This window comes from Xyrauchen texanus, chromosome 4 (assembly GCF_025860055.1).
Source record: "Xyrauchen texanus isolate HMW12.3.18 chromosome 4, RBS_HiC_50CHRs, whole genome shotgun sequence".
NCBI lineage: Eukaryota > Metazoa > Chordata > Actinopteri > Cypriniformes > Catostomidae > Xyrauchen > Xyrauchen texanus.
Window position 1 is genome coordinate 29,233,600 of NC_068279.1, and position 14,091 is coordinate 29,247,690.

At 40.7% G+C, this 14,091-nt stretch overlaps 1 protein-coding gene across 1 annotated transcript in view; it reads right to left on the reverse strand.

Moving 5' to 3' along the window:
• The window catches only part of wdfy3 (WD repeat and FYVE domain containing 3), a 118,335-nt gene that overhangs the window by 57,134 nt on the left and 47,110 nt on the right, over nucleotides 1-14,091 (reverse strand). Inside the window, 3 exon segments of the mRNA XM_052122934.1 lie at nucleotides 6,445-6,557; nucleotides 12,819-13,033; nucleotides 13,310-13,481. Coding sequence (XP_051978894.1) covers nucleotides 6,445-6,557; nucleotides 12,819-13,033; nucleotides 13,310-13,481 — 500 coding nt within the window.

Consider the following 14,091-nt stretch of genomic DNA (forward strand, 5'->3'; position numbering starts at 1 on the left):
AAGACTTTATGAAAGTGGCGCGCGTGCCTACTACAGTATATGCACCCCCACCCATAAGCGCTGCCCATACAGTTTCAAACAGTTCTCTGTCTCATGCCGCAAACATCACAGATGTGATGCGCGAGCCAAGCGACTCCCCGCTAAGAGCGGGAAGCTTTATGAATGTGGCGCGCGTGCCTATTACGATGTATGCACCCCCACCCGAAAACTCTGTCCATACAGTTTCAAGCATTTCTCCGACTCATGCTGCAAGCATTTCGGAGATAGCGCACGTGCCTGTACTCTCACACGCACCCCTGCACTCGGCACTCAACACGGCTGCTCAGCGCGCACCTGCGCCTCTGAGAGCTGTAAACTCAGTGTTAGCACAAGACAATTTGCCGGTGGGGCCCATATGTCACTGCGACACGCCCCCAGCCAGCATTCAGCCCATATCTGTGCGAGCAAAAGCCTGGGAAAAAATCCCCGACATGCCGAAATGGGTTTTGAACATAATAAAACACGGTTACTCACTTCAATTCGCTCACAGACCACCCCGCTTTTCAGCGGTGGTCGAGACGAAAGTGAGGAAAGATGTGTCACATGTTCTACGCACCGAGGTGCTCAAACTGATAGAGAAGGGCGCTATAGAAACTGTTCCTCCCTCTATGAGCGAGGCAGGTTTTTACAGCCGCTATTTTCTCGTCCCGAAAAAGGACGGTGGCCTCCGCCCCATCCTAGATCTCAGACATCTGAACAAAGCTTTAATGATTTGCTCGTTCAGAATGTTAACAACCAAACATATCCTCGCGCAAGTTCGCCCCGGGGATTGGTTTCTATCAGTGGATTTGAAAGACGCTTACTTTCACATTCCGATAGGGCTTCATCACAGGCCTTTTCTGAGATTCGCTTTCGAGGGACAGTCATACCAGTACACAGTACTACCATTCGGCCTATCATTGGCCCCCCGTACATTCACGAAATGTATGGATGCGGCACTTTCCCCCCTGAGACAGCGGGGAGTGCGAATACTGAATTACCTCGACGATTTGCTAATCATAGCACAATCAGAGGGTCAGTTAACGACGCACAGATCTTGGATTATCAGCCATCTAGAATGCCTGGGTCTGAGAATCAATTTTGCAAAGAGCGTGCTATCCCCCAGGCAGAATATCTCTTTTCTGGGAATAGTGCTAGACTCAGTGCAGATGACAGCGCGCCTCTCATCAGAGCGTGCGCTCTCTATTCGATGCCTTGCAACATCATTCAGAACGGGCGTGCGCGCCCCCGTCAAACGATTTCAAAGAATGCTCGGTCTCATGGCCTCGGCATCAGCTGTACTCCAGCTAGGATTGCTGCACATGCGTCCTCTCCAGCGCTGGCTCAAGAGCCGTGTCCCCACTCACGCGTGGCGCTCGGGCCACTTTTTGATCAGAGCGAATCACGGCTGTATAAAAGCCCTGACGCCCTGGAAAGCCGTCAACTGGTATCAAACCGGCGTGAGTCTGGGCGTGAATACGTGGAGAAAAATGATCACGACAGATGCCTTCAAAATAGGATGGGGGGCCCTTTACGAGGGCAGGCCTGTCTCCGGCTTTTGGTCAAACCCGGAAAAGCGCCTATATATAAACTGTCTGGAAATGAAAGCGGTCGCCTTGGCTCTCGGAGCCCTGCTTCCGTACCTGAAAAACGAACACGTCGTGGTCCGAATGGACAATGACGGTAGTTTCGGATATAAATCGCCAGGGTGGACTCAGGTCGAGCTCCCTGCACTCTATGGCCAGGGAGCTCATCTTATGGTCACAGCACCACCTGCGCTCGCTGAGAGCAGCACATGTGCCAGGCGCCCTGAACCAGGGAGCGGACATGCTGTCCAGAGACAAGGTTCTCCCAGGAGAATGGTCTCTCCACCCCCTGACGGTTCAGTGGTTATGGCAAACCTTTGGCGAGGCAGAGGTCGACCTCTTCGCCTCCAGGGAAAATGCGCACTGCCCCCTTTTCTTCTCAAAGAGCACGGACGCTCTCGCCCAAGTCTGGCCGAGCCGCCCCTTGTATGCTTTTCCCCCGATCGCGATGCTACCTCAGGTCATCAGTCGGATCAGGGAAGTGAAATGTGCAGTGCTCCTGGTAGCCCCACTCTGGAAAAACCAGACGTGGTTTCCAGAACTGATGCAGATGATGCAATCTGCCCCATGGCCGATTCCGTTGAGGCTAGACCTCCTCAGGCAGGCCAACGGGATGATTCTTCATCCCCGCCCCGATCTGTGGGCCCTCCATGCATGGCCCCTCAACGGGTTCCCGAGAACCTCCCCAGTGGAGTTTTGAGAACCATCACTGAGGAGCGAGCGCCCTCTACGAGGCGCTTATATGCCCAAAAGTGGAAAGTGTTCAGTGACTGGTGTGATACCAAGAGCTTGAACCCCAAATCGTGCGAGATACCAAGTGTACTCACCTTTTTTGCAAGAGCTGCTGGAGGCGGGCCGCACACCCTCCACGCTCAAAGTCTATGTGGCTGCCATAGCGGCGTCACACAATCCTGATAAAGGACGTTCATTAGGGAAAAACGACCTAATCATTCGTTTCTAAGAGGCGCTAGGAGGATGAACCCTCCTCGCTCCCCCTCGGTGCTGATCTGGGACCTGGCCACGGTCCTGGACGCACTCAAGAGTGCCCCGTTCGAACCTCTCCGAACCGTGCACCTTAAACAGCTCTCGCTCAAAACTGCGCTCTTGCTGGCGCTCGCCTCAGTCAAGAGAGTGGGCGACCTGCACGCGCTGTCATCAAGCGCTGCTTGCCTGGAATTTGGACCTAACGACTGCAGAGTTGTCCTTAGGCCAAAGCACGGGTATATTCCTAAAGTGCTCTCCACACCCTTCAGAGTACAGGTGATATCTCTGGCAGCGCTATCGTCCCCAGCAGACGAAAGCGACGCTAATTTACTCTGCCCGGTCAGGGCGCTCAGAGTATATTTGGAACGTTCTGCCCTGTTCAGACAGACGGAACAATTATTCGTATGCTTTGGCGGCCGCACTAAAGGTCTCGCAGTTTCAAAGCAAAGAATATCGCGCTGGATAGTGGATGCTATAGCGCTGGCTTATCAATGCCCCTTAGGCGTCAGAGCTCACTCTACGAGGAGCATGGCCTCCTCGTGGGCGTGGTCGAGTGGGATACCCATTGAAGATATTTGTGCGGCGGCAGGCTGGGCCTCACCTTCGACATTTATCAGGTTTTATAACCTACAGGTCCCCTCATTGCATTCCAACATTCTATCAGCCTGACTATAGAATGGACTGGAGTATGTACAGGTGAAACTCGAAAAATTAGAATATCGTGCAAAAGTTCATTAATTTCAGTAATTCAACTTAAAAGGTGAAACTAATATATTATATAGACTCATTACAAGCAAAGTAAGATATTTCAAGCCTTTATTTGATATAATTTTGATGATTATGGCTTACAGCTTATGAAAACCCCAAATTCAGAATCTCAGAAAATTAGAATATTGTGAAAAGGTTCAGTATTGTAGTCTCAAAATGTCACACTCTAATCAGCTAATTAATCCAAAACACCTGCAAAGGGTTCCTGAGCCTTTAAATGGTCTCTCAGTCTGGTTCAGTTGAATTCACAATCATGGGGAAGACTGCTGACCTGACAGTTGTGCAGAAAACCATCATTGACACCCTCCACAAGGAGGGAAAGCCTCAAAAGGTAATTGCAAAAGAAGTTGGATGTTCTCAAAGTGCTGTATCAAAGCACATTAATAGAAAGTTAAGTGGAAGGGAAAAGTGTGGAAGAAAAAGGTGCACAAGCAGCAGGGATGACCGTAGCCTGGAGAGGATTGTCAGGAAAAGGCCATTCAAATGTGTGGGGGAGCTTCACACGGAGTGGACTGAGGCTTCAAATGTCGTATTCCTCTTGTCAAGCCGCTGCTGAACAACAAACAACGTCAGAAGCGTCTTACCTGGGCTAAAGAAAAAAAGAACTGGTCTGTTGCTCAGTGGTCCAAAGTCCTCTTTTCTGATGAGAGCAAATTTTGCATCTCATTTGGAAACCAAGGTCCCAGAGTCTGGAGGAAGAATGGAGAGGCACACAATCCAAGATGCTTGAAGTCCAGTGTGAAGTTTCCACAGTCTGTGTTGGTTTGGGGAGCCATGTCATCGGCTGGTGTTGGTCCACTGTGCTTTATTAAGTCCAGAGTCAACGCAGCCGTCTACCGGGACATTTTAGAGCACTTCATGCTTCCTTCAGCAGACAAGCTTTATGGAGATGCTGACTTCATTTTCCAGCAGGACTTGGCACCTGCCCACACTGCCAAAAGTACCAAAACCTGGTTCAATGACCATGGTATTACTGTGCTTGATTGGCCAGCAAACTCGCCTGACCTGAACCCCATAGAGAATCTATGGGGCATTGCCAAGAGAAAGATGAGAGACATGAGACCAAACAATGCAGAAGAGCTGAAGGCTGCTATTGAAGCATCTTGGTCTTCCATAACACCTCAGCAGTGCCACAGGCTGATAGCATCCATGCCACGCCGCATTGAGGCAGTAATTAATGCAAAAGGGGCCCAAACCAAGTACTGAGTACATATGCATGCTTATACTTTTCAGAGGGCCGACATTTCTGTATTTAAAATCCTTTTTTTTTATTGATTTCATGTAATATTCTAATTTTCTGAGATTCTGAATTTGGGGTTTTCATAAGCTGTAAGCCATAATCATAATAATTATATCAAAGAAAGGCTTGAAATATCTTACTTTGCTTGTAATGAGTCTATATAATATATTAGTTTCACCTTTTAAGTTGAATTACTGAAATTAATGAACTTTTGCACGATATTCTAATTTTTCGAGTTTCATCTGTATATGCTGAGCATTATCTCCTCCCTTATAGGTCCGTCTCTGACTGACTTAAAGGATTTTTTATGCATATCAGTACATAAAAAACTCAGTACATAAGATATGTGCTTGTGTTTGTACTATGAGCACCCCACCATGGACCACCTTGGAAGGCGCTCTATACTATCCCATTATGTAGCTCACTGTTGGCCGGCTCCTGGAATAATCACTTTGCTTTAAGGCTCAGGCATCTGCATCTGGCTTTATAGAGCGAAGTCAGCACGCACGGCGTTTTGCATGGTGTTCCCATAGCGTAAGCTACTTACGCAATAGGAGAGACCTCTCGAGAGGGAACGACTCGGTTACTAACTTAACCTCGGTTCCCTGAGAGGAGGGAACGAGTATTGCGTAAGCTGCCATGCTAGTGCTTGGTCAGTTCGCTTCAGTCGATTGAACCTAAAGAACTCTCATGACGGGGCGCCTAATATATAGCCCTAAGCCACGCCCATCTTGGTGGGCTCTGAGCAGGCTCTGAGCGCCAAGCACACGCCCATTGGTCGCGCGTTCAGAGTCGCCCCGTCATTGGTTCGAGCAAGTTGCTGCAGCACAGCCAATGACCGAGCTGCCTCGCTCATTGCTGTCTGCTGTGCAGCTGCAATGCGTTTTACATAAAGACTTCAATATTTCTCGAGAAACGGAGTTTTCCCATAGCGTAAGCTACTTACGCAATACTCGTTCCCTCCTCTCAGGGAACCAAGGTTACGTTAGTAACAGAGTCGTTTTGTCATACTGTTCCGGGTGCCCACAAACCGCTACAAACATTTTCTCATCCATTTTTCCTGATTTCTTCTGCTACAACATCAGTACGTCAGTGGCATCCGGACAATCTCAATGGTGCTAGGCTTTTGCGACAACGCGGCATGTGGATATTTAGCTCTAATTTCAATTTACGCGAACACACGAATGAATCAATTTCGCGTTTTCGCTTCACGCCATTCGCTTCATTCGTGCCGCCCCCCGCGAATTTGCATCTATTCGCGTCTTTGCATTGACTTTATGTGAACACACCATAACAGAAAGGGCAAAAGGTTAAAAAAAGGAACGTGAAGGTAGAAAATGCAAGGGTGTTTAATGTTGTAAATCTGACACTTTGGGAGTTGATGGTAACTTCTTGTCTGGTAAAATTCTCTCTCAATCTGTTTTAGGTCTTTTTCTGTTGTGGATATAACCAATGAAATTAGCTGCTTGTACTGAACCCTGGACTGAGTGCAGAATCACAAAGGGATTCCATTAAGCAAGCAGAAAACCTTTAAATTAGCAAGTTCAAAGAGGACTCGCTGAACATGGTTTGAGCTTGGAGAAAAGTAATTTCACTGGTAATTAGGGAAACTGGGAATTAATCTCCAGCAAAACCCTGTTCAGTTGAATTGCTCTGTGTTGTTCGAGTCCGATGTTGATTGATAGCATTTCACTAAGCCCACAGTCAGTCAAGCCTAAAGAAATGTCACTCTCTTTCACCGGCCCACAGAGACAAGACCACACAACACTGCCACAAACAGTTTAAGGGATGGTACAAAAGGCACAGTGACAGTTCTAGCAGTATTTCTGCATTCCCCCTTTTTCTTACTTCGCATTTCAGCTTCATAGCTGAGGGAGCTGGGCTTGTGGACCCGGTACTGCTTCAGGAGCTTTTTGTCCCAGGCACCGCAATTCAGAGGATTCCCTAGCCGCAAAAATTCCCTGAAAATATATATTAAAAGAGCATTTTATAAAGACAGCATTAAAAATCACACCACAAGCATTCATTACTCTTCCAGAATGACAACAACTTTTATAAATCGAGAAAATATCAGTTAACATCAATTTTAAAGTTACGATATTTACAGTGAGGTTCAAAAGTTCCATTTTGAAATACTCTACATAAAAAATGTAATCCTGGAAACTTTTTTGAAGTTTTAGGGTTTTGAAAACTGTAAATCAAAAGAAACGTTATGACACAAAATTAGGAAGAAATATTTAAGATTATGCAGTATGTATAGGTCACTAATCAAATAAGCTATTTTTTTTTTTTTTTTTTTACAATTACTTTGTTAACTCCTTTGTACAAAAAGTCAGATTTCCTGGTTTCCCTTGAAGCACAACAGATGCTCTTTAGCACATTCTAAAATCATAAAGCACAACAGGTTAGGATCATCAGGTTTTGCACAAATTTGTAAAATCAGCTTGTATGCAAATCAATTAATTTCCAATTTTTGCTAAATTTGTTATACTGATTTTGTGATTAAAAGAAAACTGTATTAAATAATAATAAATAAAAAAAGCATCATAGAAGCATTTTCACAAGTGGACTTTTTAACCCCACTGTATGAATAAGATAATACATGTAAAACTCATTTAATATTTATGGTAACACTTTACAGAAAGGTTCCATTCATTAAATTATTTAATACATTAATACAACTATATATATTTTTAGCATTTATTAATCTTTGTTAATGTAAGTTAATAATAATACAATTGTTCATTGTTAGGTCACAGTTTTTTGAAAATTATTTTTTGAAATTATTCAGGACATTAAACATTATGTTAACTTATGTTGTGAACTAATGTTAACAAATGGAACCTTACTGTAAAGTGTTACCATATTTGTTAATAACTGGAGCAATTTTAGGCATTGGTTTTTCGGAATTTAAGCTCAAATAAGCTGAGGTGAATTGCTGTATTTTGTATTTTGTATTTTGTAGTGAAGGGAGTCTGCAACCACCATCACGTCAGATCAGCCTCATGTGGTCTTGCTATAAACAATATCAGAAGTTCAAAGAGAGCTCATATGTGGGAGGCAAGCCAACAGAGGGCTGAGGATAGAAACATGTTCCATAAAGATATTATTCTCAAAAACATGTATTAATATAATAATAATAAAAAAAAAATAAATAAATAAAAAAATATATATATATATATATAAAATATTGTTGCTAAGGCCTTGAAATGTACTGGACAAAGAGCTAGGCCTCTGACAGTTCTGTTGGATGTGTACTCGATCACAGTTTGAGTACACTATTGCCTTTAATGTAATGTATTGTATTGTGCATTGCGCAACACTGTAACAATCAATAAAATACTTCCATGCAAATCTGAGCTTTTGTTCTAACTAGCCATGACAATCGACAGGACATTTTTGTCTCTGTATTTGCTGTGGTTTCAATTTCTGCTGTGTTGCACTAGACAGCCATTCCCACAGTGAAATCTCATTGGTAAAAAATCATTTTCCAAATACATGTTTATTCAAATGTGTTCTGATTGGCTGGGATTTTGCCATATCAAGTAGCATTTTCACCTGGTTATGACGATATGTCATATTGTATATTTCCACATCCACATGCACTTTGACCGGCTGTGTCAATAAAAAGATTTCAAATCATGTGTGGTTCTATTCTATTCTATGTATTATGAAGATTACAGAAATACGTCGATTTGCATAACACGCGTCTGTGCGTCACAATGGAATAATTAAAATGGCAGCACCTGGTTTAAGCATGGATTCCCCAAAGAACAAACTGCAGCTAATAAAACTCGCCCACGGTCATCTAAAGCATGGGAGTATTTTAGCCAGGTACCCAACAATGCCAAAGACCCAACAATGTGGTGCTGTATTACCTATGCAAATTGGAAATGGCTTATCACAGCACTACAAGCGCCATGAACAAACACTTGAAGCGAAAGCATCCCGGAGAGCTTGTCAAAATGGCTGCACCGTAAGTCCTGTTTACTTTTTGTTCCCACCCAAACAACATGACATATTAGTATTACAACACGTTTTTCAGTTGGTAGTAGTCACTTAAAATATATTTTCTAAATGTTTCCTCATCACCCCCATGTTTATGTTAGTGCACCGCTGCTAACATAACTTTACACCATGCGTCATCTAATTTTGTTTTTATCATTTTATATCAGTTATCAGTTTACTTTAACAGCCATGTATGAGTAAGAAAATGGTGTAAACTGTATGACCGTTACAGTCTGTAAATCGTTTCAATTATATTCCTTGTCCCACTGAGATTTAATTCAGATTGCAATAGTTTTATTTATTCCTGTTAGAAAAAAGTTAACCGTTGCTTGAATTGCACTAATTTTACTGTAAGATGAGGGATATAGGAGGAGAGGTGGAATGTGGAAGGAGGGGAGGGAAAGAAAGAGGGGAGGGAGATTGTGTGTATGTGGTAAGTTGAGTGTGTGTATTACTGAGAGATGATTAAGAATGCACAAGTTTTAGTTATTCCTGTTAGAAAAACATTTAAGTGTTACTCAAACTGCACAAATTTTACTGTAAAATTATTTTATGTTGGACTGCTAAACTCGAGGTTGCACAATGTTTTGATATTCCTCCTGAAAGTGTCTTGAATTTTACATTTGTTTATTTTGTTGTTGGATTGCTAAATGTAGATTGTAGTGTTGTCACGGTACCAAAATTTCAGTAATCGGTACCAATACCAGTGAAATTTCACGGTACTCGAAACCATTTTCGGTACCAAAGCAAAAACGGTACTAAACAACACTCTTTTAATAACAAAGTCTACAAAACATTAGCAGCAAAACTAAGAACAGAAATATGCAATTGAGCAACACTTTAATTTAAATATATTATTTTTTTAATTATAACAAAACTGAACAATGTATGCTTAAAGTATTTTTGAACACTTATATAAGATTTGCTTCAACTTTTGCAACTTTTAATTTAAGTTTTTACCAAGTACTAAAAAAAAGCCTAAATAAACAAGCATACAATAGAATTAATAAAAAAACAATTACAAACTAATGTGCAAAGTGCTCTCTTATTAATAAAGCTGCATATTGCCAATTTTCTTCATGATAAGAAATGCATAGTGACATTTATACTATATATGTCAATCTCTCCCCCTGACATTCCACTTTCGTGCAACTCATAGAAGAGGCACCGACCACACAGAGAAATGCCAGTTTCTGAGTTTACAGTTATTAACATGACCTGCTTCTGTATTATTTGAACTTTAATAAAGCAATTTTACTGCATTTAAGATGTTACGCCGGGATGTTTCCTTTAAAGTGCTCCGCCTCCGCTTATTCCACAACAGTACATACTTTTGAATGTACTTTTTTTTAATCATTCCCTAATACTTTGGAATCTACATAAAATAAACTGTGAAAGTTTCGAGTGCATCTGGAATGATCTGTGTAATTCTTCCTCCATTAGGCGTGAACTGCTGCTATCACGCGATATCGTTACAGTTTAATGTGATTTCATGTTACGTTAAATGAGATCAAACAGCTATTCGACAACAAACATTTTTCTCATCAATTTTGTATTTTCGAAGATGTCGATAATGTCAACTAAACGTTTCAGCCCTAATGCAAATGATAATATGCTTTTAAACTCACCTGCTTTATTTGCTTGAATAAATCCGGGTGTCTGTCTTTATTAAGTTTCCCTTTTCATCAGCCTCAAATTACCTGGCTTTTTCCACTTTTCTTTTCGACATGATTCAGTTGAGACTCCGCAGCAGCAGCTTTGCTTGTCGTCAACTTTTGCTTGTTGTGAGCGTTCGAAAGTTCCCGCCTCTGCATGGGTACCAGGTAGACCCGGTACTCGGTACCCCGGTACCTTCAGAAATTCTGGTATAGTAAATAATTTTTTGTTTGAGTACCGACTTGGTACCGGTATTTTTGACAACACTAGTAGACTGCACTTTCCTTTTACTCGAATTGAACACGTTCTTACTTAAAATCACTCTAAAATAAAATGTAAGTAATCTACATTTAGCAATCCAACAACAAAATAAACAAATGTAAAATTCAAGACACTTTCAGGAGGAATATCAAAACATTGTGCAACCTAGAGTTTAGCAGTCCAACATAAATCTCTCCAAAATAAAAATTAAAGTTGGACTGTAAAATGGAGATTGCCAGTTAAGACGGGGCTATTTTTGTTGCAGAATAATGCCCTGCAGTGCACACTTTGTTTCATGTACATTTGTTTGTGTTTAAGAGAATTTAATAAAATATTGAAATATTAATGAGAAGTTTTTTTATATTTATTTTGGGTTAATTAATTGTTATATTAATCAAGTAATAATAATAATAAAAAATCTTTAGAAAAATCGGCAAATTAGTCGTTAGATTAATCGACTAACCGGAAAAAGTATCATTAGATTAATCTATAAAAAATAAATCATCAGTTAGTTGAAATCGTTAGTTGCAGCCCTACTCATTATATATATATTCATTATATAATGAATAACATTAAATTCATTATATATATATATATATGTTTTTCATAATTTAATTAGAATTTGTTTATTTTAATGCATGCACATGAAAGCACATGTATCTTAACCAGGCCTGAGCAAGAAGTCACAATGTTATACTGCCAAACAAAGTGTTTAAAAATACATTTAAATATTAAATGAAAGGTATGGATCTGCAAGATATCAAACAATTTATAAAGTAAACTTTCAATTATATTTTTCCATAAAAACTGCCCGTCAAAGTTGTGTCCTCACATTGTCAACTCCGTCAGGTTTTTTTTAATAATCGTGAAATAATCAGACAATATCATGGTCAGCTGTACCCTTTTCACACTTCCTGCCCATGGTGGATGCAACATTAGGACACATGGTCTGGTAAGTTGTATATTTTTTATATTTGAAACAAACAATGTTTAAGTCTCTGGTCACAGCTTCAACGTGCCAAATCTGTCATCATATTACGATCATTTCTGTTAAGAATTGTGGGATTCATTTTGACATTTTAGTTTAGGTTATAGAGACAGCTTCAACTAAGGCAGGGGTGCCCACACTTTTTTGTGTGATGATCTACTTTTAAATGACCAACTCAATAAGATCTACCAACTAAAAAAAACACAGTTTCATTTAAAATAAGAAAATGCGTGTTGGGACTACTGCATGTATCCCTACATGGAATTCATCTTCTAATTGATACAAAAATATATAATAATGTTCAATGTTGATATCATTCAGTTTTAAAACTAAACCCAAAACACCCACAGCACAATAGATTACAATAGCCAGGGCATTTACCTTATTCTGATGACGAGTAAATTGCGATGCTACTGACCGGATTAGGCAAAACTGTCTGATTCCATTCAGTTTTGCCTAATCCGGGCAGTAGCATCGCAATTTCCCGCTCTGTTCTCAGAAGTCCTTGGAAGGCGCGTATATGGGCAATCCTAGTTGTCATGGCAACTGAATAAACAAAACCTGGCCTGGTCAATATTTACTCGTCAAGTGCAAGTCAGACAGAAACTAAAAGAAGGAAAGGCATTATATTTATTTTTATAAAAATTTTACGAAAATACATTTACATTTTGTGCGATCTACCAGCATTGCCTTTGCCATCAACTGGTAGATCGCGATCGACGTATTGGGCACCCCTGAACTAAGGGGACAAAAACGGCACTAGTGTACAACACATGGTTTAGACGGAAAAATATTCAATTTTGTCATCTCCATCAGAATTGGGTTAAAACAGAAAAATATTGTATAGCATGTAAATTAGCAATGAACACTACTATTATCTAATTAAAATAACATGCTTTATAGTGTGTCTGACAGTTGACAGAAATTACAGTAAGTTACGAAGTGAATAAATGTCAATCTTCAGAAAAAAAAAAAGCCTTTTTTTAAAAACCTGTTCCCTTACATGGTTTGTTAGCTGAGACATTTGTCTACAAATATGCCCATTTCAAATACATTTTTGTATTAAATAAAAAGATTTAAAACATGTTTTGTCCCTTATTTCAAGAATTGTTGAAACTCTTTATAAAGTTGATGAGCAGACTTTGTAAATGTATTACAAAAAGGCAATAAGCCATGATGCTGCAGGCCATAAATCAGTTCACCACTCTCTTTTAATCTTACCATGGTTTTGAAAGCTCCATTAGTGTCCTCACAAAGTAAGCAATTTCCTTTCTTATATATATTTACATAATGACAAACATAGACTCACCTAAGTACCATGGGCTGTAGGGCCTGGGAGGCCAGTCGCTCAAACATCCTCTGCAGCGGTGGGTGGAGTGGGTGATCTTCATCTCCTAAAGCGCAGCTGCAGCGCTGAAGCAGGCGTGAGTGCAGACCCGCCTCACACAGGATCTGCTGGTTTCTCTCTGAGTGCACCAGCAGCTGCAGGATGTTAGCAACTGCTAGCTGAAGGTCCAGAGCATGCTGAGAAGCAGAACGAGGATGAATTGAGCTTCAGGCCTCAGAGGTGATGACATTTTCAGTTTGAATAGCAACTAAGATTTGAGAGCTTGGCTAAACACACAAAAGAATATTTATAGCAGTTTAAAGTTCAACCATTTTTGGGCTTCTTGCTAACTTCTCTGAGTCAACCCTGAACTAGATCACAGCCTCCAAAGATGTAAGCAAACTTAAACATACAAAATGATTGCTGACTAGGTTGTGATTCAGAGTCTATGTCTACAAACAGGCAGCTCATACCTCAGGCTGTGTGTCAGAAGAAACGGAGGGCAGAAGGTCGAGCATTGCCAACATTGCTCCAGGGTGGATGACTACAGGGTCTGAAGAGTGTTGCAATGGATTTCCCAAGTGTAGCTTTAGGTCTGTTAGGGCTTTACTGGGAGCAGAGTTGGATGAGCTGTGGTAGCCATGTCTATTTGAAAAGAAGAGATAATTGAATCACTCATCTAAGTTTCAGTACTGCGTCTGGAAACTACAGCAGTGCAATGAAGCTTCATAAGTTATGCTATTCTTTTATGTATTTTGACTTTGCAGTATCTCCTTAGACATTTTTTAATCAGTACAACTTTTTGGGTTAAAGTTAGACATACTTTTAAATACAGCACCAAAATGTCAAATTCAGAATATTAGCTTTCACAATGTTAATTATGAATCTAAAACTCCCTGCAGAGAGCTCGAAAAAGCAAAGAGCTGAAAAAAGCTGGCAGCTCAACCAGAGGGGGACGTTTTTTCCAATTGCAAGCTTTGTGTGTAAGCAAAGTAGCTCAACGTAGCAGATGAGGAGGTGCAGAAAGAAAGAGAACAGAAAAAAAGATGATGAAAAAAGATAACAGAGGAAAAGTAAGAGGAGATGAATCTGACAAGAGGTGGACATTTTTTCTACTACAGTAATGATAAATAAACCAGAATTTGGAGGTATTTCTTAATTTATATGTACATAATGTACATGTCTGGGTCTTGCTGAGTTTTCTGTGTCTCATTTAACTTGAGATGGTATTTCAAGATAAAAATAGTAAAAAAAA